General features: G+C 36.9%; 3 protein-coding genes and 1 long non-coding RNA gene across 5 annotated transcripts; all 4 read left to right on the forward strand.

Annotated features, from left to right (window-relative positions):
- Positions 1-72: 72 nt before the first annotated feature.
- On the forward strand, positions 73-3,966 carry arf5 (ADP-ribosylation factor 5). Its single transcript, XM_043264204.1, has 6 exons — positions 73-297; positions 575-655; positions 1,324-1,433; positions 1,676-1,747; positions 2,584-2,709; positions 2,792-3,966. Exons 1-6 carry the CDS (start codon positions 231-233, stop codon positions 2,876-2,878), a joined length of 543 nt encoding a protein of 180 aa, XP_043120139.1. The 5' UTR covers positions 73-230; the 3' UTR covers positions 2,879-3,966.
- Positions 3,967-5,174: 1,208 nt separating this feature from the next.
- LOC122362661 (ADP-ribosylation factor 4) lies at positions 5,175-11,341 on the forward strand. 2 transcript variants are annotated; one of them, XM_043264203.1, is made up of 9 exons: positions 5,175-5,373; positions 6,068-6,148; positions 6,400-6,509; positions 6,609-6,680; positions 6,811-6,936; positions 7,793-7,902; positions 8,531-10,427; positions 10,578-10,641; positions 10,913-11,341. In XM_043264203.1, exons 1-6 carry the CDS (start codon positions 5,307-5,309, stop codon positions 7,877-7,879), a joined length of 543 nt encoding a protein of 180 aa, XP_043120138.1. In that variant the 5' UTR covers positions 5,175-5,306; the 3' UTR covers positions 7,880-7,902; positions 8,531-10,427; positions 10,578-10,641; positions 10,913-11,341. The 2 variants fall into 2 exon arrangements, with proteins under 2 accessions (XP_043120138.1, XP_043120137.1); XM_043264202.1 differs by having other exon boundaries at positions 7,793-10,427.
- A 753-nt stretch (positions 11,342-12,094) lies between these two features.
- Positions 12,095-17,969, forward strand: LOC122363025. The gene is made up of 3 exons (XR_006253183.1): positions 12,095-12,236; positions 13,272-16,280; positions 16,985-17,969. It is a non-coding gene; the product is annotated as an uncharacterized LOC122363025 (long non-coding RNA).
- Positions 17,970-18,629: 660 nt separating this feature from the next.
- On the forward strand, positions 18,630-24,000 carry zgc:77752 (uncharacterized protein LOC393862 homolog). The gene is made up of 11 exons (XM_043264894.1): positions 18,630-18,814; positions 19,252-19,332; positions 19,432-19,550; positions 20,406-20,543; positions 20,625-21,190; positions 22,099-22,365; positions 22,446-22,565; positions 22,866-22,967; positions 23,155-23,223; positions 23,668-23,778; positions 23,858-24,000. The coding sequence occupies exons 1-11, from the start codon at positions 18,636-18,638 to the stop codon at positions 23,972-23,974; spliced, it is 1,869 nt and encodes a 622-aa protein (XP_043120829.1). The 5' UTR covers positions 18,630-18,635; the 3' UTR covers positions 23,975-24,000.
- Positions 24,001-24,413: the final 413 nt, after the last annotated feature.

A 24,413-nucleotide genomic window follows, 5' to 3' on the forward strand; every position in this document is an offset into this window, starting at 1 on the left:
TTCAGAAAATATCGGAAGTTATGAATAATTATGACGTCACTGCCCGGAGTGCGAATGCAGCAGGAAGTGACGCCAAGTCTTCCACGGTGGCTACTCTTCTTACGTGGCAACGCGTCAAGCGACCGCGAGACACTGAGCACAAAGAGACAGAATATTCATTTAAACACATTCTCGCATTTTCCTCACCGTTTCGCTTGCCGTCAGGGATTAGGGTTTTCTTTTAAGTCATCATGGGTCTGACCATCTCGTCGCTCTTTGGGAGACTTTTCGGCAAGAAGCAGATGAGAATACTGATGGGTGAGCGTTTCAGACACATTACACCTTTCTAATGTGTCCCTGAATACTTAATTTGTAGACAGATGGGATCGTTTTTGAGCGTAGGATGACATCTTTTATAAGTTTGTGTTTTTGTTTATTAATTTGCCCATTGGAATTTAACAATGAATGTGGTATTTTCTGGGCAGTGGCTAACGTTAGCTTGCTAGCTTCTGATAGAGCCTGTGTGAATGGGTAAAATAGAACAAAATCAAACGGCTGTAATGGATTTGACAACTAAAGGTTTTTCTTTTCTCAGTGGGTTTGGACGCTGCAGGTAAAACCACGATACTTTACAAGCTAAAGCTGGGGGAAATTGTGACCACTATCCCCACTATAGGTGAGATTACACCATCATTACTGTGATTGTTCTCCATTTTCTGCCCACTCTTTCACAATGTACATTTTTCATTTAAAAGGAGGAGCTCGTTATTATATCTTAATATGTGATTTATGTGAATCATCTGATTCTTCTGAATCATTTGGTGAGCAGTGTCTCGTGTCGCTGCCAAACCATTTACAACTAAAATAATTTATATTTTTGTGACTGTTATTTACAACCTACATGTACACCGGTTTTATGATTTTGATCTTTTGCCCGTTTATGTATCCAGAATTACAGTAAAACCATTATTGTGAAATATTAAAATTGAAAGTAACTTTTTTTAATTGTACTATATATTTTAAAATGTAAATTATTCAGCCTCCCGTGATCCTTCAGAAACTTTTTTGACAGTATACACAATAAAACGAAGTTACAATAATCCAACAGTATGGTAAAACTGTATTTCAGGTGCCCTTTAACGTTGTTTCTTAGTGAATTGCAGTAACCGAGGGACCAAAGGGTCAATTAGACGCCGTCATCACCTGATAATCTCTTAACAGCCAAATTAAATAGGAATGGTTAATATATTTGCGTATCACAAATCTCGTTGTAGCCAGTCAATATACTTTATGTTGCTTGAGAACAGTGCTCTTTAAAACAGCTTTTTTTCTGCTTCTGGGCAGGTTTTAACGTAGAGACCGTTGAATACAAGAACATCTGCTTCACCGTGTGGGATGTCGGCGGTCAGGACAAGATTCGTCCTCTCTGGAGGCACTATTTTCAGAACACACAGGTATGGTCTTTATTTAAAGTTGTTTTGTTGGCCCAAGTGCCACTTTGCTGTTTGTGAATGCATTTATTCAAAGTAACTTACAATAGATCAGTTGCAGGAACTGTGCTTTGAGCATCCTGGTCCAAAATCATACAGTTTAAAACATTGTTTGGGATGTACTGTGATCTTTTATATCTCATGTGCATTTGTGGTTATTATTAAGTTGAAGAATGCTTTTTTCCCCTTCATTTCTTTGTCCTCAGGGTCTAATCTTTGTGGTGGACAGCAATGACAGAGAGAGAGTGGCCGAATCTGCAGAGGAGCTTTCTAAAATGGTATGAGTTGTTCTGTTGTGAGCATTTAGTTTAATCTTTGGATATTAAATACACCCTGTATAACGCTCAGAAACCTGCCACCCTCAGTGACCTAAACTGGGATCACATTACAAAATGTATTTACATTTGCCTTTGTACTCAGTGGAGACCGTCTTCCCAAGGCATCTTGAGAAAGGTCCACGTGATATGTATGAGACGCTTGTCTTACATTTGTTAAGCTTGTGCTTTTAACCAGAGCCATTTTGAAACTAGTCATTTTGACTAGCATCCCGTAAATACTAGTTAATGTTATTGTTCACATATGGTGTGACAGCTATCCATAAACCATAAAAAAAAAAAAAAAAAAAAATCACAAGAAAGAGAAAAATAATTTATTTGGGCTTATTGGTGTGTTAAGAAATGATTACAAAAAAAAAGTAAATATTTATTTATATATATTTATTTATGTGTGTTCAAGAGTTTGTATATGTTTATATGGGTAGTTAACATATAAATGTGTCCTATGGTGTGGCAGGAAAAAAAACCCCTCTAACACTGATAAACCTCTCTCAATAACTCTAAGAATGAAGATACATTTTACTCATGTTATTTGTGTACTAATTTTTCTTTTTTATCCTTTTGTTTTGATGCACTATATAACGATCCATTTTTTTATTTGTCAACTACGCATATATAAATTACATTAAGAAAGAAAGTATTTTTCTTGTAACACTTTATTACAAAAATCCTTGTTTAATGTGCAATCGGTGTGCAACAGCTCACGCTTTCTCTCTACCGTGCTCGAGTTCTGCTGCGTGTATATGTGTCGATTTATTGATCTTTTTCCATTCATACAGTTGCAGGAAGATGAACTGAGGGACGCCGTGCTGCTGGTTTTCGCAAACAAACAGGATCTGCCGAACGCCATGGCCGTCAGTGAACTCACAGACAAACTTGGGCTGCAGAGTCTCCGCAGTAGAACGGTACACAAACGTACACGATTGACTCTAACGTGCACTTTGTTTTTGATCAACAGTTCTGACTGCCTTTTGTCTGTTTCCTCAGTGGTACGTTCAAGCGACCTGCGCTACACAAGGCACCGGACTCTATGAAGGACTGGACTGGTTATCAAACGAGCTCTCTAAACGCTAGTGTGCCTGCTAATAGTGGCGAGACGTGTGTGAACTTTAGAAAGACGGAGTGTGTGGGTTGATAGACTCTGTCTTGAAGAACTTGAGTGAGTGAATGTGTGTGTGCGCGCGCGTGTGGATGAGCTATCAAATGTTCAGCATCATGTCTAATCTATCCTATCTGTCTTTTTCTATGCTGAATTCCTACTAATGTTCTTTTAATTTTTTTTCCCTTACAAATCTGATTGTTTTCCATGACTGTAAGATAATGCTTAAATTGCACGTTTACTTGATAACTGTGAGAGCATTATGGCACAACAGGAAAGGAAGTGTGGGAGGAAGTCCAGGGTTGAGGCGTCCCTTAAGTTTGGAGTAGTTGTAGCTTAAGAGCGAGTAAATGCCAGGAAGACCCCATTGTGCATCGACGCTCACTCCAAGATCCCTGTTGCAGTGCTGCCTAACTTGACTAGCGAGTCGCAGGATTCGCCGCTCCATGAACATTCCATTTCATGGCAGTTAACGTTATTCCAGGGGGTTGTTTTGCAAAGCTACACATTAACTTTTGTTGCAGAAGACTCCTAAGTCTCGTTTCAGGGACTTTGCCACCAACAGATTCTTTGGAACAAAATGGTACATGAAGTATTGATAGCAATATGGAGTAATCCATGATTGATTAGCCCAATGATCTCTAACCGCCTTTGATGTTAAATACCTCCATTGAACAATATGTAAGTAAATGTTTTGGTTGAAAGCATTTGAACAGATCATAGTACCTTGTCTGATTTTTATTTTATTTTTTTCTGAGGTGGTATGGACATGGTGGGTTGGACTAGGATGAATTGTTTCTTCAGTCTGCTCCATGTTTCTTTTCTCTTTTCATGTCAAACGTATGCATGTGTGTATGTACGCTGGCACCTTTTAATATCAGCGATTAAGGTGCGTTCGGTGAGTTTTGTATGGGACACTCCAGTACACCAATAAGGTCCTCATTTCCAGAGCAGGATTTTCTGATCTTGTACACTTCCCTACTGCGGCAAATGCCCTACTTTTTGCTCGAACTGTGCCACAAGGTCCACCCCTGTGAGAAAATAAAGATCTGATAAAAACTAATAAATGCGTTGTATGCAGGTTTTTTTGATTTGATATATTCTGGTGACTCCCTTCTGAGAAAGTGTCATTGAGATCACTAAGACCTCTTAAATTTAAAACGTAGCATGTGCATCTTCGAAGGCCCGAGGAGGAAATTTTTTAGGACATTTTTATATTTGGGAGTGCCATGTTAATCTGCTATGTTTGTATTGTAATGGGGTGACAAGTATATGAGAGATGCATGTACTAAACGGTGTTATCAATTATTAACTTTAATAATATACCATAGACAATGACAAATTAACTTGTGCTTTTTGTTCGGTGAACACCTAAAAAAAAATATGTACAGATGAAAAGAAAAAAATTTGGTGTAACCTAGTACTTTTGTAATATAATGACAGTGATTACCCTGCTATGACAGATTAACGTGATTGACTGTTATGTTCATGTGCATTAATGTGTAAATGGAAAATAAGCTGCTGTTTTGTTAAAAAAAAAACAAAAAAAACCCAAAAACTAAATGGACATGATCCAGTTCTAGTTTTGGATTTTATCACTGATACTGCATTATTCCCATATTCACTATAAACAATCACACAAAACTCCTGATCATAATTATATAGTAGGAAAGACAAAATTATTATATAAATGACATTGTCAATTGGTAGTAAACATTAAACATACATTTTGGCACTGGCTTATAGTTCAACCTTTCTGGATAAAAGGTACAGTTCACAAACAGCTGATACTGCATTTCTTGAAAGAGTCAAGAGATTAATGGTATGCTTTATTTAAAAGCTCCTGGATGTGATTAAAAAACATTTTTTTGTGAATGAAATCATCATTCTGGCACCACTAGGACGTATACTTTACAAAATCATAGCAAAAAAAAAAAAAAAAAAAAAGCTACCAGGAAGCCGGCTTTTTAAATATTTATAACTCTGAAGCTCGAGGACCAAAAGAACTTTCTCGTATCTTTAATCCGTCATTTCTATTACGTTCATCTTCGACTGACAGATTTTCATAATTATTACAACTAAAAACAGCGTGTAATACTACAAGCCCTTATTGCTAAAAAATAATATCATCAATTGTTACCATCATCATTGTTATTATTAAATAATTGTAACAGCATGCGAAGCTGCTAGTTTTATTGCGCACTGTTTTCTTCTCTAAAACCTGAAATTAAAGAAGAACTCATCGGAAGTGGAGCTTCGTCATTTCTTCCACGGCGGCCGTGACGTGGCGTTACGCAAGCGCAGAGCCGACAGGGCTTCCTGACACCCGACGAGCATCACGCCGAAAAAAACTTTACACATTAGGGTTACTCCCGTAGTTATAGGTGATCTGCGTCCTCCATCATGGGTCTGACTATCTCATCGCTCTTCAGCAGACTGTTCGGAAAGAAACAGATGAGAATTCTCATGGGTGAGTGTTGAGCCTCTTGCTAGCTAAGCTAGCGGCATTAGCCAACTTTCACAATTCTGTCATTCTCCGAAATATTACAGCTAAAATTCAAATTATGCTTCTCCTTACCGGGCGGGGATGAAGCTTAGTTAAGAGCGCATTTGTTTAACTGCTGTGTGATTCCACAAGCTTTGAAAAAATGAATTTGGTAAATCATTTCAGTGTAACGTTACTGTAAATTCACGAGCAGGAACAGATTACTCACTGAGCATTTATTGCAATTCATATTCGAGTAAAGTATACATTAAATTCTACTGTAATGTACTGTACAGTCTTGTTGCGTTTATTCTAGTATCGTTATATTAATTGTTTTTCTGTACCGTTTTTTATGATTTATTATTGTATGTATAATTGTATAATGTAATTTTAATGTCTACTATTTTCTGTGGTATACTGTGACTTATAGTATTTATTATTACAGTACAACTCCATTCACTTTGTAGTTTGTTAACTAGTACAGTACATTTGAAATTATGCTCCAGTGCATAAAGTCGCATTATATAAGGAGTTCTAGTACATGTTTCAAGATTATATTCTAGTGTGGTGTAGGTTTTATCCTTGGCCATTTAAAGAGCCATTATTAAGTTCAGTGACTGCAGTTTTATGCATTTAATCGGAAGCCTTATTCTCATCATGACTTCTCGATGTTTTACAGTCGGCCTGGATGCTGCCGGCAAAACCACAATACTGTACAAACTCAAACTAGGAGAAATTGTGACCACCATTCCAACCATAGGTAAGAGGACAGGACTTTTTCATTGGTAGAGTCATATGAGTATCTTATTTCCCCTCGGGGAGGATTTTTATGAAACTGTAGTACTTGTCTCCTTTTATGATATGTCAACGTCTGCCGGCTGTCATCATACATGTGGTTTCAGTGATTGCTTGAGTGTCCTGTCTTGCATCACAACACTCAGCTAGTGTTTCATTAAAAAGCAGAACTATTCCACTAAATGTATTAAATGCCACTACGTTTCCTTTGGGCAGGTTTTAACGTAGAGACCGTTGAATACAAGAACATCTGCTTCACCGTGTGGGATGTGGGCGGCCAGGATAAGATTCGTCCTCTCTGGAGGCACTATTTTCAGAACACACAGGTAAGATATTGATATGTATTCAAGTAAAGTAACACGAGGGCACACCTACTAGTCCTCGCAGAGATTCGTGACTCTTTCTGTGTTTCCCTTTGTCCTCAGGGTCTGATCTTTGTGGTGGACAGCAATGACAGAGAGAGAGTGGCCGAATCTGCGGAGGAGCTTTCTAAAATGGTAGCATATGTCATTGCGATCTTCTCCAATGGCAACCAATAGCAATGGATCGGGACATTTGTGAAAGAGTTTTGTTTGCTTGTTGTGGTTGAGTTGCCTCATCGTTGTCTTTTCCTGTGATTATGTGCAGTTGCAGGAAGATGAACTGAGGGACGCCGTGCTGCTGGTTTTCGCAAACAAACAGGATCTGCCGAATGCCATGGCCGTCAGTGAACTCACAGACAAACTTGGGCTGCAGAGTCTCCGCAGTAGAACGGTAAAACCAGCATGCACTACTGGAATTTATTTTTTTAAAATCTCTTATGCATTTATTTGATTAAAAATATAGTTAAAGCAGTGTTACTGTAAAACATATTTACAATTTAAAATACTTTTTCTTTAAATACATTATAGAATATAATTTATTCCTTAATTTTCAGCATCATTACTCCAGTCTTCAGTCTCAGATTCTTCAGAAATTCTTATATACTGATCTGCTGCTTAAGAAGCATATCTTATTATTTTCGTTGATAAAAAACAGTTATGCTGCTTAATATTTTAGCAGAAACTTTTTGTGGAGAGCGATTTCAGTTCAAAAGAATAGTATTTATTTGTAACGGCCTTAACTGTCACTTTTCATCTATTTTAAACGCATTCCTGCAAAATAAATGATCTTAAAGGATCAGTAAACTCTTAAACGGTAGTAAAAATGCCAGACAAAACTACTGCTGCTATTGCTTTTTATCACACTATCTTGGTTTGTTATTCTGATTGGCTTGATTTGCTGGAAAAGATGAGGCATTTACGTGACTTTTAAAAAAAGATTATGTCCTAAGAGGGATTGAAATCAAAATTGTGAAGTTTATGTTCACTCAGATAAAGGTACGCTGGGGTGCTACCCATTTAGTATTATTTAATAACTTTACCAAACTGTACCATGTCTTGAAAAAGCCCCAGAATATACAGCATTTAAGGCTAAATACCAAGTACCAAGATTTCCCCTCTATATTTTGTATCTCAAGGTATTGTCCCAGTGACAACTTTGTACCTTTTTTCTAACAAACCTTGTAAATGGAGTGTAGTCTGCTTTTCTTTTTATATTGGCTGATTGTTTCCCTCTGGGCTTCTTGCAGTGGTACGTCCAAGCGACCTGCGCTACACAGGGCACCGGACTCTATGAAGGACTGGACTGGTTATCCAATGAGCTCTCCAAACGCTAGTGGGCCTGTTAGGGGTTGAGATGGTGCGTATCGACTAGTGGAAAGGCTAGAGACTCCTCTTTAGAATTTTTAAGTGTGTGACACAGCTGGAAACTGGGGAGAAACCATCAAACACTCTGCGCCTGTCTTAGCTTTCCTTTTCTGCAATACATTTCTTTTTTTTATTTCTTTTTTATTTCAAATGCAACAAAAACAGCCGTCATTTTGCGAGAGGAAAAATGTTTCGAAGGACCTCCCTTCGCTATTGCCTTTTTTTTCGAGTCTCTCAGAAAGTCCTCACGCAAAACCAAAAACACTGGAGTCCCTGATCAGCGAGCAGGGTTATTGGTTTTGCTTTGGTCCGCTCAGCATCGTTTATCTAAGAATTTGTCGTCAAGCCTCACCGGAGAATCTCTGGGGTTAGTGATATTTCAGAACTGGACTTTACGTGTGGAGTCGTCTGGCGAATCGAAGCCATGCCTGTTCCATCAATACTTCTAGATATGCAAGCTGTAAAGTTTGTTACGTTGCATTATCCGCTGTAGTGGTGTGGAGTCATGTGGTCCTTCTAAACATTATCCTTGTCTGCATGAGTTTACTTCTTCTGGGTCTTGGTTTAAATCCCCCTCATCAACAGCACGTGGCATGAAAAGGTTACGTTTCTTTTAATAGGTTAGGTTTTTTTCTACGCGATCCATCATTCGCGGCGAAGGTTTGAGTGACCCAGGACTGTTTTCGCTGTAGGTCCGAGTGATGTTCTTCAGCCACGACGACACAAAGTTCTTTCCATTTATAATTTAAAGTTGAAATTGATTGACGTGTTTTATGTTTGTCATGCCATGTGAAATGTTTCGCTCAGGCGTGTTTCTTGAGCTTATTCGTGTTTGAATCTGACTGCTGAACGCAGGTTTAATGTATTGATGAACTTCATGTCTGGTTGAAATGGTTTGCTTTCCTAAACTGATGTGTAACAGATACAATCTATTTTACCCTATTATCATTACAAATTTGTTTGTGTATTATATGTATCATATTGTTTTAGAATAAAACATAATTGTGAACTCATAATTGTGTTGAATGCGATACTTCTATTTTGGCCTTTAAATGCAGACTTTAAGTTTGTGTGTCCCGCTTTTTGGGAGCAGAAACAGTCAATGATTTGTGCTTTCACCAAATCAAAAGTGAATGCAATTGTAATTTTCTTAATTGCTGACAAATCAGAAAATCTCATTGTTGTACCAAGTTCTAAGCTGCGTTACTGCATCGGTCCAGCGGATGGCACCTGGAATTAAAAACTCCAGACAGCCGCACAGTAACTTCAGACGACTCAACGGTTAACTAATTGAAGAGCCGTGTTTGGTAGCCTCTGGAAAAAGTTTGTGTTTGAAGTGTATGCAAATACGCATACTGAGAGGTGTTTGAACTCCAACTGCTTGCATGTGCTGTGCCTTTGAGTGATTTTCATCATAAAATATTTTCCTTTTTGTTTGCAAATTTAGTACGATTGGTAAAGGGTTTAAATGTTCTCTGTCCATCCCTTTACATAAAGTGTATAAGTCCTAAAAACAGCGAAGAAAAGATGTTTAGTGCATTTGATAAGAAACTAAACTAAGATCAGACCACATCTGTAAACAACACCGTTAGAGGAGCCGCCCTGTTGTGTGTGTGTGTGTGTGTGTGTCTCTCTCTTATTAATCAGGGTTAGATTTGGGTGTGGAGATCATTCCAGGACAAGATCTGAGCAGATAAATTACAGGAGGCATATAAATGTCATTCTGAAATTCTGTTTCCCAATTTGTTAATTTATTTGTAACCTACTTTGAATCTTAGATCTTACGAACACTACACAATATGACATACCACAGATTCCCGCTGTGGTATGGAGCAGAGTTATAAGAGTGCCGTTAGAGAAAAGTCACGCATTCTTGAGTTCCTTAGTCTACCTATAAGGAGAAATGAGCTCATACCGATCACGGTCCAAATCAAAGGACATTTTTTTCTAAATTCAGCGCCTTTTAATGAGCTCCGTGTAAAACCCCAAATGAACTAGGATGAGAAAGTATCATTTTGTGTATTCTAATTCTAATTTTAATTCTTTCCTAATTTTGTCGTGTTTGGTTTCATTAAAGCATTTTGAATTCATTTAATGTTTATACTGTCATTATACTTTACAGAAAACAGGGAGAGCATTGTTTATGGGTTATTTTGTTATTTGCTGTTTTCTGTTTTGAAACTTTGTGCCTTGTGCTTTTTGTCAGCAATTTGATACGCAGTTTTCATACACTTTGCGCTCTGTTTTATGATCTGCAAACATGTTTAAAAACAAAGGTAACAAATGAGTTAATAGAGATTTAATAGCACTTAAAGAAAAATGCTGCTGCATTCCCTGAGAAACAACAACAAAGACTTCCTGTAGAGGGATCGGAAACTTACTGAGAAAACGAAACTCATGAAAGCAAGAGCAGCAGCTGTTCACAGATCAGTTAAGGGCGGGAACGTCAGCAGTATAAATCACACACAGACCCACTGATCGGTCCTTTCCACCGCCTTCTGCTGCCAGATCAACAAGGTAAGACAACTAAACACCTCTCGATTATTACCAAAATAAACATATTCCCTAAATGTGCTTTCTGTCATTGCACTTAAATTAGTTTGTAATGCACATTTATATTTTGGTGGTGTGTCACTGTGTAACCTGGAAACGAAATCATCTCAACAGATTTTATGGCGTTTCCTTTGTGGGACATGCCATGGAAACTTGGCTGGTTTTGTAGCACTAATGTGTGAGTATATGAGATGTTTTTCAAGCTTTTTTTAAACTACTGTACAATCTCAGAAATAACAGGGCTGTCGATGTTTGTACCTTAAGAGTTCATTAAAGGTGCATATTAAAGTGTGCATATTTAAAGTATAAAAATAAACCGCACAATGTTGATGTCATTCAAATGCATTATTCAGTAATATGTTTTTTTAATACATTTTTATTGTTTTATAATTGATATTTGACACCCTTAGCACTTCCTGCAGTTGACTGGTTTTATTGTTTTTTTCTAGCATCATGAAGAAGGCGGAGTTTCAGTAAATCCTTGCTGCCAGGGGCAGGGTCGTCTGACCCAGTGCCATTCATTTGATTGGTGCTGGTGTCCAGATGTGCAGAGGCCAGCGCAGTCTGCGGAGCCTGACATCAGTGTGACGTCTGACAATCAACGCGCAATGCCTCAAGACAAATACTACAAAAAACAAGAACCGACCACAAAAAAACCAATGCATGTGATGCTAAAAGTGAACCAAGAAATCTCTTTAACATATTGCTGACTACTGAATAATGCTACAAATGTTACGTGAAGTGAAGAAGCGAAATTTTGGTGAAACCTTTGGTTTCTGCATTGCTTGGTTCAGTTTTTCCGGGGCAGAACTGGGAAACAAAGAGCCCCGGAACAAAATGTGGAAAAAAAATAAAAATAAATAAAAAACGACAAACAATATTGTGCTGTGTTCATTTCTGCTTACCTGCCAATGACTGATGATGATTTTACTAACTATAACACTTCTTATAAGTCACTATGAGATTGATGAGACAGATTCTGTGTGAAAATATAAAAAAATAAATCAGTGGTGAAGTAAAGTGTATATAAGTTTGGTAACATTTTACAAGTTAAGAGTCCCATTAAATAACAATGCACTTCTTGTGTCACAGTGTTTATTAATCATTGTTTGTGTTCGTTAATATAACTGTCCATGTTAGAATAAAGATATTAAAATATATAGACTTAAGATGCAAGTCTAAGATTGTGCATTTTATCAGGTATTTATGGAAATTCAATTAATGGCTAATTAACTTTTCATTGCCATTGAAGTGAAACTACTGAACCTAACAAAAAAAAGAAAAGAAATGAAGTTTTCATAATTCTTGATTTTAATGTTGAATTTGATATTAACTAGTTTTAATATAATTCAGCCATGCATTTTCTGGTCATGCTTTAGAAGCAAACGCTTTAGAAGTATTACTCATAGTTCGTGTTATCTTATGTAGTTTACGAATGGCAACATTGAGATGCATAACATTGAGATTGCTTTTGACATAATGATTAAAACTTTCTCAAGTGTCGATGCCATTAAACAAGTCTGTCTTTTCTTATCTTCCATCATCGTGTGGCTTGAACCTTTTGTTATCCGATTTGTCGCATGATGATCTATATAATTGAGAACATCTGCAGTCCCTCGCAAGATAAGTTTCACTTTCACTTTCGTTTCTGTGGAAAGACCGGTTCTCGGAGGCGTGAGCCGTCTCTGCAGGATGAGTATAAATAACAGATGAAGATGCACTTCACATTAACTGCACTACGCTGCTCTGAACCTTAAACAAATCATCAGCATGGTAAGATTACGCGTTTTTTACATGTGTAAGTATATGGTAAAATGTTACTAGTATTCGCTATATTGCAAAGTAGGCTGTGCAAATCTGTATATTATATTATGCGTGATTCCATATTTATGTGAAAACACTTTTTGAAGCGACGTGCAGTGATGTTCAACATGAAGTAGATTATTAGTACATGTATAATGCATGAAACTCAGCTTTAGATGGATTTATAGATCGAGTTAGACATGTGATATATGCATTAATGTGTTTTTTAGGAATAACTTACACTGTGGTAAAGGCGTCTGTTAGTTAACTCTGTTTGTGTATGGCACCTGAAGCTGAAAGTTCAGCCTGTTGTTGTATGTTCACCCACCTCTGTGGAGAATGTGTTTATGTAAGAGGTGTTCCAGTTTCCTCGGGGTAAAGCACGGGTGGATAATGATCTGCAAGCATAAATAAAGTAATGACTTAATTCAATATCATCATTTATTTATTATAGACAAGTAGCTAAAAGGGAAAACGCACTCCATAACTATGACAGCCGAAAATAATAATAATTTAAGGTTAAATAAATATGCACTGTCCTAAATCGAATAAAATAATCTTGTGATATTGTGTAACCTGCTTTTATTTTTTAGATTTATTTAATTTAATTTATTTTTAAAACTACAGACAGGATTGCTTCAGAAAAACTAAATGTTTGAAAATAAGATTTGGTCTGTCCAAATTGATGTGTTATATAAGGTGTGTTTTCATTAATTTTATATTTACTTTTATTGTCATTCTTTAGCTTTTTGATGGTTGCAATGAGCAACTGTAATTGATGAATTATTGTACTTGGTTGAACTAAGAAAATAAGCCAAATTAGGTTGAACATTAACATTAACCTTACTTTTATAAAGATATTTCGACTATTATTATAAATCGTCCGGGTCAGTAAAATCTAATTGCGGCCACAAAACGTTATGTTCTACATAGGTTAAATGTAACTGAGTCAAAGTAAAAAGATTACAGTCTATTTGAGCGACAGCATTTGTTCTCCATCAACAGGTCTTATCTGAGGGGAGCGATGAAGGTGATGACGACGACGATGATGAAGAAGATGATGGAGGTCCTGGAGTAAGTGTCTGCTGCCAAGGGTAAACAACTGCTCCAGACCTTGATGCAGCCAGTGTTTAAAAAGACCCAATAGCACGCTGGATCAAAAACAAAACTGTGTGCAATTGCTGATACGAGCCAGCAGCAGCCAAAGCAATCACACAGCTTCAGTTGTGACGAGCATCACAACCCAAGTACCTCCCGAGCCATGGCGAACCCGACACGTAGACCACGACGACTCCATGGAAAGCGATGGATCTCGCAACTTTACCACCACTCGGCTGTGCAGTGGCAGCACCATCGCTTTTCTTCAGAGCGGCTCTGCTTTCCCCGTCTGTTTGTGCAACCCCGAAGAAGCCGCGGAGAGAAGAATGAAATGTTCACGGAGAGGTGATCCCTCGATGAGAGCTGCTGGTCCAGAGGTTGGAAGATGTGAGGCAGTTTTTTTTTCTGCGATCGCAATCTTCCTCGATCACCATTGTGCCACCGAGCAACGCACATGACTCCAACGCAGGACTGACTGATCCTGCAAAAGGTCTACAGTAGTCAGGAATCCATTAAAATACAAACAGACAATGGGCTGGATGGGCATGTTGTTGATGTACTAATGGATGCATGTTGCTCACATATATATAGGGAGGTCATGCCCTTTTTAAAGCCCAAGTGTATTTGTTGTAAAGATGTATTCAGACTATGGCTGCTTGGTCCAAAAAGCTCTCCAGTAAATCTAGCAGAAGGTGTCTGGAGCAGCGGATCAGGGTTGGAGGTAAAAGCCCACTGTCTTTCTTTCTTTATTTTACCTCATTTTGATGCCACGTCAACGCCGCTCAGCCATAGAGAGCGTGATCACCGCGAGACGACACGCTCACCAGAAAAGGTTTCCCAGGCACACCGGTTCTGCAGGTTGTGCTGACCTGGTAGAATCTACTGGTTCAGATATCTTACTAACGATACACAATATGACGCACTGCTGAATTTCACGCACAGGTGTTATCGCAGTGCAGTTAAACAGTTACGCCATATAGGTAACGTACCTGTAACGAGACATGGTCTCATACAGAACAAGGTCCCGATCAAAGGATCTGTGAAGGTCTAGCCAGAAATGAAGCCCAATAGATGTGACACAACATCAGAGGCAATCATATCCTATTGAGCACCTATATCGTTTTCTTGGTTATGTAGCGAGGGAATTGTCAGTGAGTGATCTGTTTAGAAATGTCATCTGCCTAAATGTATTGCTGTCTGATAAGCTACACGGTAACTTCCCAATTACATGCTGTAAAATAAACTAAACAAAACTTTGCTTGTGTGTGTGTTTGTGTTTACCTTATGGAGGAGAAAGCTAGAAGTGAACAAAAAAAAAGTGTTTTGGCCATTCAAACTGGGCTAAATTAGAGAAAGCACAATTTCTGAGAAATCACTGTTCATAATTTAGGATTACAAGAAATTTAAGATGATATAAAATGTGTATATTATTTTTGATATTTTAGTATTTTTAAATACCATTATATTAATATTCTGAATTAGCTTTTATTTTTTATCTTTTCAGTTTTCATTATAATTTTAGTTTAGGATTGAGTTAGTGATTATTTCTATAGCTTTAATTAATTTTTATTTCAGTTTTAGTTAACAAGAACGATGTTTATATACTGTTAATTATTAAACATAATGAAAAAAATAAAATTTCAACTAATACTAGTACATTATATAAATTAAACAGAAGTTGATTGTTAATATTAACTAATGTTTCTGGACATATCTTAAACATGTAGTGTTTCATTCTGAAAAATGAAATATATCACCATTTATATAAATTGTTTGCATTTTTTTTCATCTCAGTTTCTTATTAATTCAAATTTAAAAGGCTTTCTCAATTCCTCAAAAAATAGATAGATGGATATATAGATAAACAGAAAGATTTGTGTGTGCGAGTCATGATGATTGGCAACGTTTTGAAGATTGTAGTGAAAACGAAAATGAAAGGAAATGTTAATTTCAGTGTAACACTCATGAACATTTTATGTTTTTTCCCTCACGTGCTCTGTGACTTATTTCCTCCTGTGTTTAGTTATGTCGTTATGTTTAGGTGTGTCTTGTTTGGCGTCTTCATTTGCCAGTGTACATAAGTCCTAGTCTGTTCAATTAGTTTTTGTCCAGTGTTAACGTTGCTTGTGTATCCTTCCTGACTTGAGTTAATTAAAGACTGTTTACTGTTCCATAATCCATATTCTTTTTACTAAGATTAAAATAAAAAATACCTTAGTTTTAGTTGAATGTAATGAAAAGTATTGTAAGAAGGATTTTCTGTAGATAAATTAAACTCAATCTATTTTAAAATTCTGTTTTAATTTAATATTTAGATTTTTTTTCATACTGAGAAATTAAAAGTACTACAAACTATACTCATTTTATTTCATTTAAACTTTAAAACAAATTCAATTTCATTTTATTTAAATAAAACGCACATGAGAAATGTCTTGTTAGCAGAATTTTAATCAATGATGATTTGAATGAAGATAAATACCATTAGGGACATACAAAAGCCATTTGTGTGAATACTAACAAAGTGTATGCATGCGCTTTTCACTAAAATCATCACACATTTTTCTAGTTTTTAGTGTTGCACTGTATATATACAGTATGAATTATCCAAATGAAGAAATATTTTTGGAAAGTAAGAAGTATATTTTTTTCCCCTAAGATGTTTCAAGTCTCCAGACATATATTATTTCTTCTGTTAATGTTTTCTTTATCTTTCATCATTTAGAGTGAAGTCATACCAGGATGTTTGCTGAGGCCACCGCCGATCTAACGTTTCCCGATTGGCTGCTGCAGGTCACCATATGCTTGTGATTTTTTTTAGGGAGGTGTCAACAGTTTCTAGAAAGAATAAATAAAGAACAAAGATCTCCTTTCTGTGAGGTTGCACTGCTCTGAACTTTTCAACAAACCCTCAGCATGGTAAGCTTTCTTAAAAGATTTACTTACAGTAAATTAGAAAAATAAGACAAAATGTTATTGTTATTGCAAAATAGGAAGGGCAGGTATTCAAGTTTTTGTTGGCTCTTGTTTAATTATGGAAACAGGGCTGGGCAGTATTTTATGACAACAGTATACTATAAATAAAATACATATCATTACAGATTTTGCTGTATTGTTTATTTGACAAGTTTTCATTCAGTTTTGTAAAAATGACTGGCAGTATAATTACTTCTGTTCTTCTGTTTAGCGTCTGTCATAACAGGTTTATTAGGTTTTTTTTTTTTTTTTTTTTTTACAAAGACGCCTTCTATATATGCACAGTCATGGACAAAAATCAAATAAGGCTGTGAAAGAATCTTATTTTAAACTCTTGTTATCCAATGAAAGTTTTTTACATTTTTAAAATAAAAGGTCAAAAGCATTAACAATCCAGATTCATCTTCACAGCCTTTGATCATACTAAGGGTGCAGATATTTTTGGACTATATATATATATATATATATATATATATATATATATATATATATATAGAGAGAGAGAGAGAGAGAGAGAGAGGGAACCAATAATATCCATTCATAATCCAATCCAATTATCCTCTTGTGTGACCTGTTCATTCTTACTTACAACTCTTAAATATTGTGCTGTATATTTTACTATGCAACAATGCTTGTCCTCTATACAGATCATAGCAGAGGGGAGTGATGAAGAGGAGGAGGACGATGACGACGATGAAGAAGAAGTTGCAATAAGCTGCAATAAGAGTCTGTTGCCAAGGGTAGACTGGCAGTCAGTAGTATACCAGCTTCTGTTTGCTTGTGTTGTGGTTGGTGTCGCAACTCAAAGCGACTTCTGTACGTCATGTACGTAAGCTGACTCTTTAAAGAGAACGTTGGATCTGTGCGATTCTTCAGAATGTCTGCAACATTGAAGAAACAATGGAAAGCAGAAGAAAAATGTACAGTCGTGACCTGATGTAGGTTACGGTGCAGTTTGCATTAATTAAATGCATGTTATTTTCACAAGGGATGCACTCTTAAAAATAAGGGTTCCTTACCGGTATCAACAGTTCACCTTCCTTTTTTCATCTTTCTTTGCAAGAACATTCTTGAAAAACAGGTCACTGAAAGGTTTCTTCTGGAAACAAAACTGGTTCTTCTGTCATTGTTGGAAAACCCCTCGTTTGCAACCTTTATTTTTAAGAGTGTCGGGTTCACAGACAGCTTGTGCTGGAGGTTGAACCAATCTTACTAACACTCAATGTAACATATACTCAATGTGCTAAACTTGTCCCCTAACAAGTTATATGTTGTAGGTTACCAGTTATAAGTTGCAAGTTGTTAGCTCTAAGCAGCAAGTTGCAAATTGTGTATATCACAGTTTTATGTAAATCATGTTGTTTAATCAATATGTATTGCATTATTTTACTGTCAAGTGTCCATATGTGGCATTTTGTATGTTTGTGCACGAACTTGGATTAATTGATTAATCCTACTTTGTCTGAATATGGGCTTCAAATAAAGGACTTGGTTATGTGGCGGGGGGTCATTAGCAAATGATCGTTCAGTTATACAGATTTTCTTCGTGTTGTGAATGGTTTGCTTTCTAATGAGCTACGTGTTGAACTTCCCCCCCCAAATAAAATAAAAATATATATTGTAAACTGTCAAGTCTGTGTCTTGTCGTTTGGCTCAATTTCAACGACTTTAGGACGAATTAAAGCATTAAAGCAATTCCGCATGTCAAACATCTTTCAAGCTGTCTGGGTATATTGTATGCGCAAACTCTCAGCGACGGAACACGTTATATAATTAGGCTCAATATGAATCGTAAACGTCCATCCACTAATGTGTTTATGACACTTAATAAGGATTAGAAGCCAATCGCTGGGTCAGCTTTGAGGCATGAACATGTGACTGTGTGCAGCATAGCCACGTTAGACTCTGCATGTTTGGCATGCTACCTACAAGTAAACATCTCACGTTTTACACTTTCTTTGGATGGAGGTACATGGGTAAGTGTTTTTTTTCTCTGGCGTGCTACTTGCAAGCACATGCTTGAAATTGGCTGGCATATCAACAGGCTTAAAATGTAGGTAATCTAACATGACGGTGACACAGTGATTAATTAGCTTGACTGTTATTTGATTCATTCATGCACGTAAGTATGCAGCAGGTGGAATTTGACTGTCTTTTCTGTCGTATTTCTGCAGTTTTCCTCAGCTAATATCCGAATACACGGTACATCCACAAAGTCGCCTGCTAAGTGTTAAATCATCAGTGCATATAGAATCAGTGATTTGCTGTTAGTGTCCGTCCCGTCCTCTCCTGTCCTCCATGACGCCTCAGGTTCCAGTGCCCAGACCGTCATATTCTCAGGCCAGGGAGAGTCTGGTGAAGGCCATTCCTTCTAAGATCATCTGTCTTTTTGCCTGTGGGGGAAAAGACTGTCGATATGAAGGTCCGGCGTGCTGGAGCATAAGCCAACAGGCTATTAAAGGAGTCTTCTCCAGCTGGTGAGGCCTACAGTGTTTCGCTCGTCTGAACGATTAAGGTTACATTAACACGGGTCAGTGGTTTGCAAACTTATTCCTGGGGACCCACGGCTCTGCGTGTTTTGCACGTCTCCCTAATTTGCACACCCGATTCATCAGCTCGTTGGGAAAGAGCTCCATGAACCTAAATGAGTGTGCCAGATAAGGGCGACGCGGAAAATACGCAGAGCTGTGCTTTCAGAGCAACAGGAACCATGGGTCTGGGTGAAAAGCATTGTGTTTGCCGTGCGGACGAAAGCCCAAATGTCAAGATAAAAATCTGTGGACGCAGCCTTAGTGTTAGCAGAGACGCACCAAACAAATAGGAATATTTATGCGTGAGAAGAACCAGTCACATCAAAAAATGTAAGAATAAAACTGAACAAAAATAGCAATATTCACTGCATTTTTGTATTTAGGGTGACCGATGACATTATTGCAATGGCACGACCTTCTACGTGCCTCATCAAGAGATACTGCATCATAGAGCAGTTTAAACAGTGAGTGTTGTTTATAAATGTTTACTTATACTCTGCATGGTGTGGGGTGCTTCTGGTTAATAAGCGACAATGTTTGCATGCTTGTGTACTTGCTTGCAGGTTCAACATTAAATCCATCATTAATATGCAGCTCCCTGGGGAACATGCTCACTGCGGCCCTCCTCTGGACCCTGGCAGTGGGTTCACATACTCACCGCAGGTCTTTATGGACAGTCAAAGTGAGCCAAAGCCATGAACTTTTATAGAACTTATGTTATGTTACTTATGTTCTATGCTTCTAATTACACCTTAAACAGATATTTACATTGTGCCACTAAAATATCATTATATATATTTGCAAAAACAGATTTTAAACTATATTTAAAAATCATGTTTTTTTTTCGTCAAGCATTCAGATAATTAATCTCAATGAAACTGCATTTGGGCTATTTTGAGTAGATAAAAAAATAACTAGCTAACTAACATAAAAAACAATAACAAGTGAATAAAAACATGTTTTTTGACAATTGTGAAAAAATATATAAAAATTAAAAAAACACATTGATTATGTAATAAAATTATAATCTTACTAATTTTAAATTAAATAAAAACTATACAAAACTATACTTTAAAGTCTACAATTGCTTGATCAAAAATATATTTTTAAAAATATGTTTAAAAATATGTTTAAAAATGTACTATATATATATATATATATATATATATGTGTGTGTGTGTGTGTGTGTGTGTAAATTGACATATTTAAAACAACATTTATTTAAATCTGTAGTTTATTTATATTATAATAAATGTCCCTTTTAAAATTAATTTATTGCATCTTTGCTGAATGAAACTTTTTTTTTCTATAGATTTATAGAAAACTTACTGACCCCAAACCTTTAAATAGTATTGTATATATTACAATATATAAAATAATCACAGTGCAAACGTATGTATCGTTCCTAAAATACGTGAATGTTCATTTCTACATGCCAAGCAATACTAATATTTTTATAACCTGAATATTCCTTGTGAGATTCACCCAATAAATTCACTGATGAATTACTGCATTACGTTGCTTTTTTGTCTGACAGTTTACTTCTATAATTTTGGGATGTCTGATTTCGGAGTGTCGTCTCTGGAGGGGATGCTGGATGCCGTAAAGGTTTTGGCCTTTGCTGTGCAGGAAGGAAAGGTGGCCGTTCACTGCCACGCGGGACTGGGCAGGACAGGCAAGTTGCAACTCATTCGTATTTACGTTATTACCGCTATCCTGTTTGACCGAAGCCCTTAATATCAACCCCGCTGTACAGGTGTTCTTATCGCATGCTATCTGGTCTACACCTGTCGAATCAGCGCCAGTGAAGCAGTCCACTACGTTCGAATCAGGAGGCCTCGCTCCATCCAGACTCGCTCACAGATCAATCTGGTGTTTGATTTCGCCCGGCTGCTGGGCTCTCAGCTGGCCCAGTACCCGTGTCTGAACATGCGGCACGGTTCCTCCTTCACTCTCCGGCAGTACCTCCTGCGTCAGGGCATTCTGCTGCACGGGGACGAGGCCCGAATCCTCAAACACACGCCCAAGATCCTGCACGTCCTCTGCAGCATGCTGGTCGCTCTCGCTCAGGGGGCTCCCGGTCCCCCAGAGGTGCAGAGGGAACTGGAGAAGAGGCTGAACGTCTTGGCCCTGAAGAAGACAGTGAAGGTGACGCTTCTGAAGAGAAACCTGCCTGCCCTGAAGGAACGGAGAGGCTCGTGCAGAGCGTACTCCTGTGAGTCCTGGGACGAGCCGTTCGGGTTCCTGGAGAGGAAGAGAGACGTCCTTCTAAACAAGAGAAGCTACAGCGACTCGGATCTCAGCAAGATTACTATTATTGAGGTGAGTCAGTCTGTTTTTTTAATGAAATAAAATATTTGTTCAAATTAGATAAATACATGAGTTAATATTAAATGATAATGGAAATACTTGTAAATCTTTGGAAACACTATTTTTAAGATTTACTAATATGCTAAATATTAACATGTATAATGGACATGCCATATAATCAATTAACGGTTTAATAATAATAATAATTAACAATTTAAGTTTAATAATGTAACAAATATATTGCTCACTGTTAATGTAGTCAATACAGTTTCCTAAATGAAAATATTCTGAACCATAAATAAATTGTAATTAATTAGATGCATCATATATAAAATAGAAATATGTGAAAAATATGAATATTAAAATTGTGCCACACACACACACACACACACACACACACATATATATATATATATATATATATATATATATATATATATATATATATATATATATAGTTAAATATAATACATACGTTTATTTATAATAAACATAACTTTGTGTTCAATATAATTAAAGCAGGAAGAAAAGTATATTTTTATAATATATATATATATATATATATATATATATATATATATATATATATATATAGTGATTAATTGCATACATAATATATCTGTGTGTCCTGTTTATATTTATGTATATATAAACACATACATATTCAAATATATATATATGCTTTTATTTTCATATCATTTATATTTTCATTTTTCTAAAATACACACATCTATATTGTATAAACAAATTTATATATATATATATATATATATATATATATATATATATATATATATATATATATATATATATATAAATATTATATATATATATTATATATATATAATGTATATATATGTGTGTGTGTAAGATTTGTTTGCATAATATAGATATATATGAAATCTTGTTGTTTCTGCAAGGATTTTATGTTCTCACGCTACTCTCCTCAATCTGGTGGACATCATAAAATGAGCAATGGAGAAACTGGCCCATCAACAGATCAGAGAGTCCCAAGAGAATCCCAAAAGAGTCCTCAAACCCCGATGACAGACCAGAACGAGACGACAGAGAAACACAGCCCCAATCCACCATCAGCTCCTCACCCTCAAAATGAGACCGTGAACAAGAAGACAAAATGTACAACCAAGAAACCTCAGGTTTACCTAAAGTTCAGCTCAAACATCGAGGTCAGTGTGAGACCAAACAAAATAAGCCTATATATATATAACTCTTATTTATGCATATGTTGTGGATGTTTTTCTTAAAGCTAAGGCTGGAGCATCGTGCATCATCAGTTGAGTCGTCGTTATCAAGAGCTGTCGCTAAAGCAATGGCTCAACAGCGCCCTCCGCTGGACACTGTGTTGAAAAAAGCAGCGGTTTTGCAGGTAAAGCACGCTCGACTCGATTTCGACGAGAACAATAATGTTCCTGGATTCACACCCTTGTTAGTTTAAGAACTGACAAAAGGTTTTAGAGCAGGATATTGTTTTCACCGCACAAAGCATGATCATGTTTTCATCTAACTGCATTTACAGACGTAATATACAGAGCTAGGCTTAAAAAAAATCGCTCGGATAACCATATTGGCTTTTACGTTTTATCGTATTAATTTAGCATTCTCCTTACATTTACACACTATCGTTTGACAAAACCATTCAGTCTGTGAATACTGTGTTAATGCTCAGGATGAGCTCAACTTGAGTGAATGTGGCTGGGCTACACTCGTCTTGGAAACAGATCCAGATGTTCTGAGCACGCTGTTATGGATCTGGCTGGACAAACTAAAGGTCAGAGGTCACAGCATACGGTCATTCTGGCGCCAAAAAATGCTTCTTATGCTTATTCTGGTGCCAAAATATGCTCATTATCCAGATACGTTAACTGGAAAACAATAAACCTGACATAAACGTAATATGCTTATGAAACTATACTTTTAAGAGAGTGTTTATTAGCGCGTCTGCTTTATCGTAACAGGATCCCGTTCTCAGTAGAGATGACACAGAGAGGCTGACCTCAACCTGGCCTGCACAAAACCTGCACAACGTTTCACTGCAAAAGGTGAAAACGCTACAACTCTAGAATACATTCAAGCATAAAACACAGAAAAATGACTGTTTAACAAGTTAGACTTTTCTGTGTGTGTGTGTGTGTGTGTGTGTGTGTGTGTGTGTGTGTGTGTGTGTGTGTGTGTGTGTGTGTGTGTGTGTGTGTGTGTGTGTGTGTGTGTGTGTGTGTGTGTGTGTGTGTGTGTGTGTGTGTGTGTGTGTGTGTGTGTGTGTGTGTGTGTGAGTGATGCAAATAAGGCTTATTTTGCATTTTGGTAGAAATGCCTTATGCTCAGAAATTGTTAGTAAGTTTGACAAATAATCGCAAAAGAGGAAGCAAGCAGCACACTGAATTAAACGTGGAATGTTCACAGCTTGTCTTCATGTGGCTCTTGTTCACAGCTTGGCTTCATGTGGCTCTTTTTCTCTTGTGGTGTTTTAGTATCAGCGTCACACCATCTGCTGTTTGCTGGACTGTGTGGGTCAAGCGGCAGTTCGATGTCCTCAGTTCGAACACGCTATGCTGCTGAGGCTCATTCGAGCTTTGACAAGAGTACGTGCAAGTAAAAGTAAAGTATATGAACGCAGAAGTGTTCTAGAATTCACTTTCGCACGCTTTTGTATTTCCCCAGCGCCCTCCAGAGGAAATAGAGAGAAACAACATCTTGTTACAGGTCCTGAGAGCTACGATGAGAGAGCAGTACCTGCACAACCACTACCTGAACACTACAACAACACCACAGTGTTAGGAGCAGTGCTTAAACTCATAAAACCAGCAAAGATGTCTATATGAAAAAAAAAAAAAAAAAAACAAGATTACGTAAATGACTGATCAGGTTATTGATTTCTGTTTCAGGTGTGTACAGTCTTCCTTCAAAGTATTTAAATGCATTATTTCATGCATAAGACTATATGATTGTTTTTGTGTTAGTGAACGAAATATTAAACAGAGTCGCTTCTGTTTTGTCTTTTTAAAGGAGTATTGAAGTTTAAATGTAACTTGTGTTTTTGTGAAATGTTTAGCTGTAAAATGTGTTTATTTATGTACACGTTCTCTTTGGAAGTGACGCATCACATAATATGTAGTACATACGTGTTTTTTTGTAATTTATCAATGTTTTCACAAAACCAAGACGAAATACAAAAATCAAGGAGGAAAAACAGATACGTAAAGTAAATAAAAAAGCC

This window comes from Puntigrus tetrazona, chromosome 18, assembly GCF_018831695.1.
Source record: "Puntigrus tetrazona isolate hp1 chromosome 18, ASM1883169v1, whole genome shotgun sequence".
In the NCBI taxonomy this organism is placed as follows: Eukaryota; Metazoa; Chordata; class Actinopteri; order Cypriniformes; family Cyprinidae; genus Puntigrus; species Puntigrus tetrazona.

What these genes read in the sequence shown, in the direction of transcription:
- arf5 (XM_043264204.1), top strand. Translation starts at nt 231, where the DNA reads ATGGGTCTGACCATCTCGTCGCTCTTTGGGAGACTTTTCGGCAAGAAG. An exon ending in ACTATTTTCAGAACACACAG is followed by an intron (nt 1,434 to 1,675) that starts GTATGGTCTTTA and finishes CTTTGTCCTCAG; the next exon opens with GGTCTAATCTTTGTGGTGGA. An exon ending in CAGAGGAGCTTTCTAAAATG is followed by an intron (nt 1,748 to 2,583) that starts GTATGAGTTGTT and finishes CCATTCATACAG; the next exon opens with TTGCAGGAAGATGAACTGAG.
- zgc:77752 (XM_043264894.1), top strand. Translation starts at nt 18,636, where the DNA reads ATGACGCCTCAGGTTCCAGTGCCCAGACCGTCATATTCTCAGGCCAGG. An exon ending in CGCGGGACTGGGCAGGACAG is followed by an intron (nt 20,544 to 20,624) that starts GCAAGTTGCAAC and finishes CCCGCTGTACAG; the next exon opens with GTGTTCTTATCGCATGCTAT. An exon ending in CTGCACAAAACCTGCACAAC is followed by an intron (nt 23,224 to 23,667) that starts GTTTCACTGCAA and finishes GTGGTGTTTTAG; the next exon opens with TATCAGCGTCACACCATCTG.
- LOC122362661 (XM_043264202.1), top strand. Translation starts at nt 5,307, where the DNA reads ATGGGTCTGACTATCTCATCGCTCTTCAGCAGACTGTTCGGAAAGAAA. An exon ending in ACTATTTTCAGAACACACAG is followed by an intron (nt 6,510 to 6,608) that starts GTAAGATATTGA and finishes CTTTGTCCTCAG; the next exon opens with GGTCTGATCTTTGTGGTGGA. An exon ending in AGAGTCTCCGCAGTAGAACG is followed by an intron (nt 6,937 to 7,792) that starts GTAAAACCAGCA and finishes GGCTTCTTGCAG; the next exon opens with TGGTACGTCCAAGCGACCTG.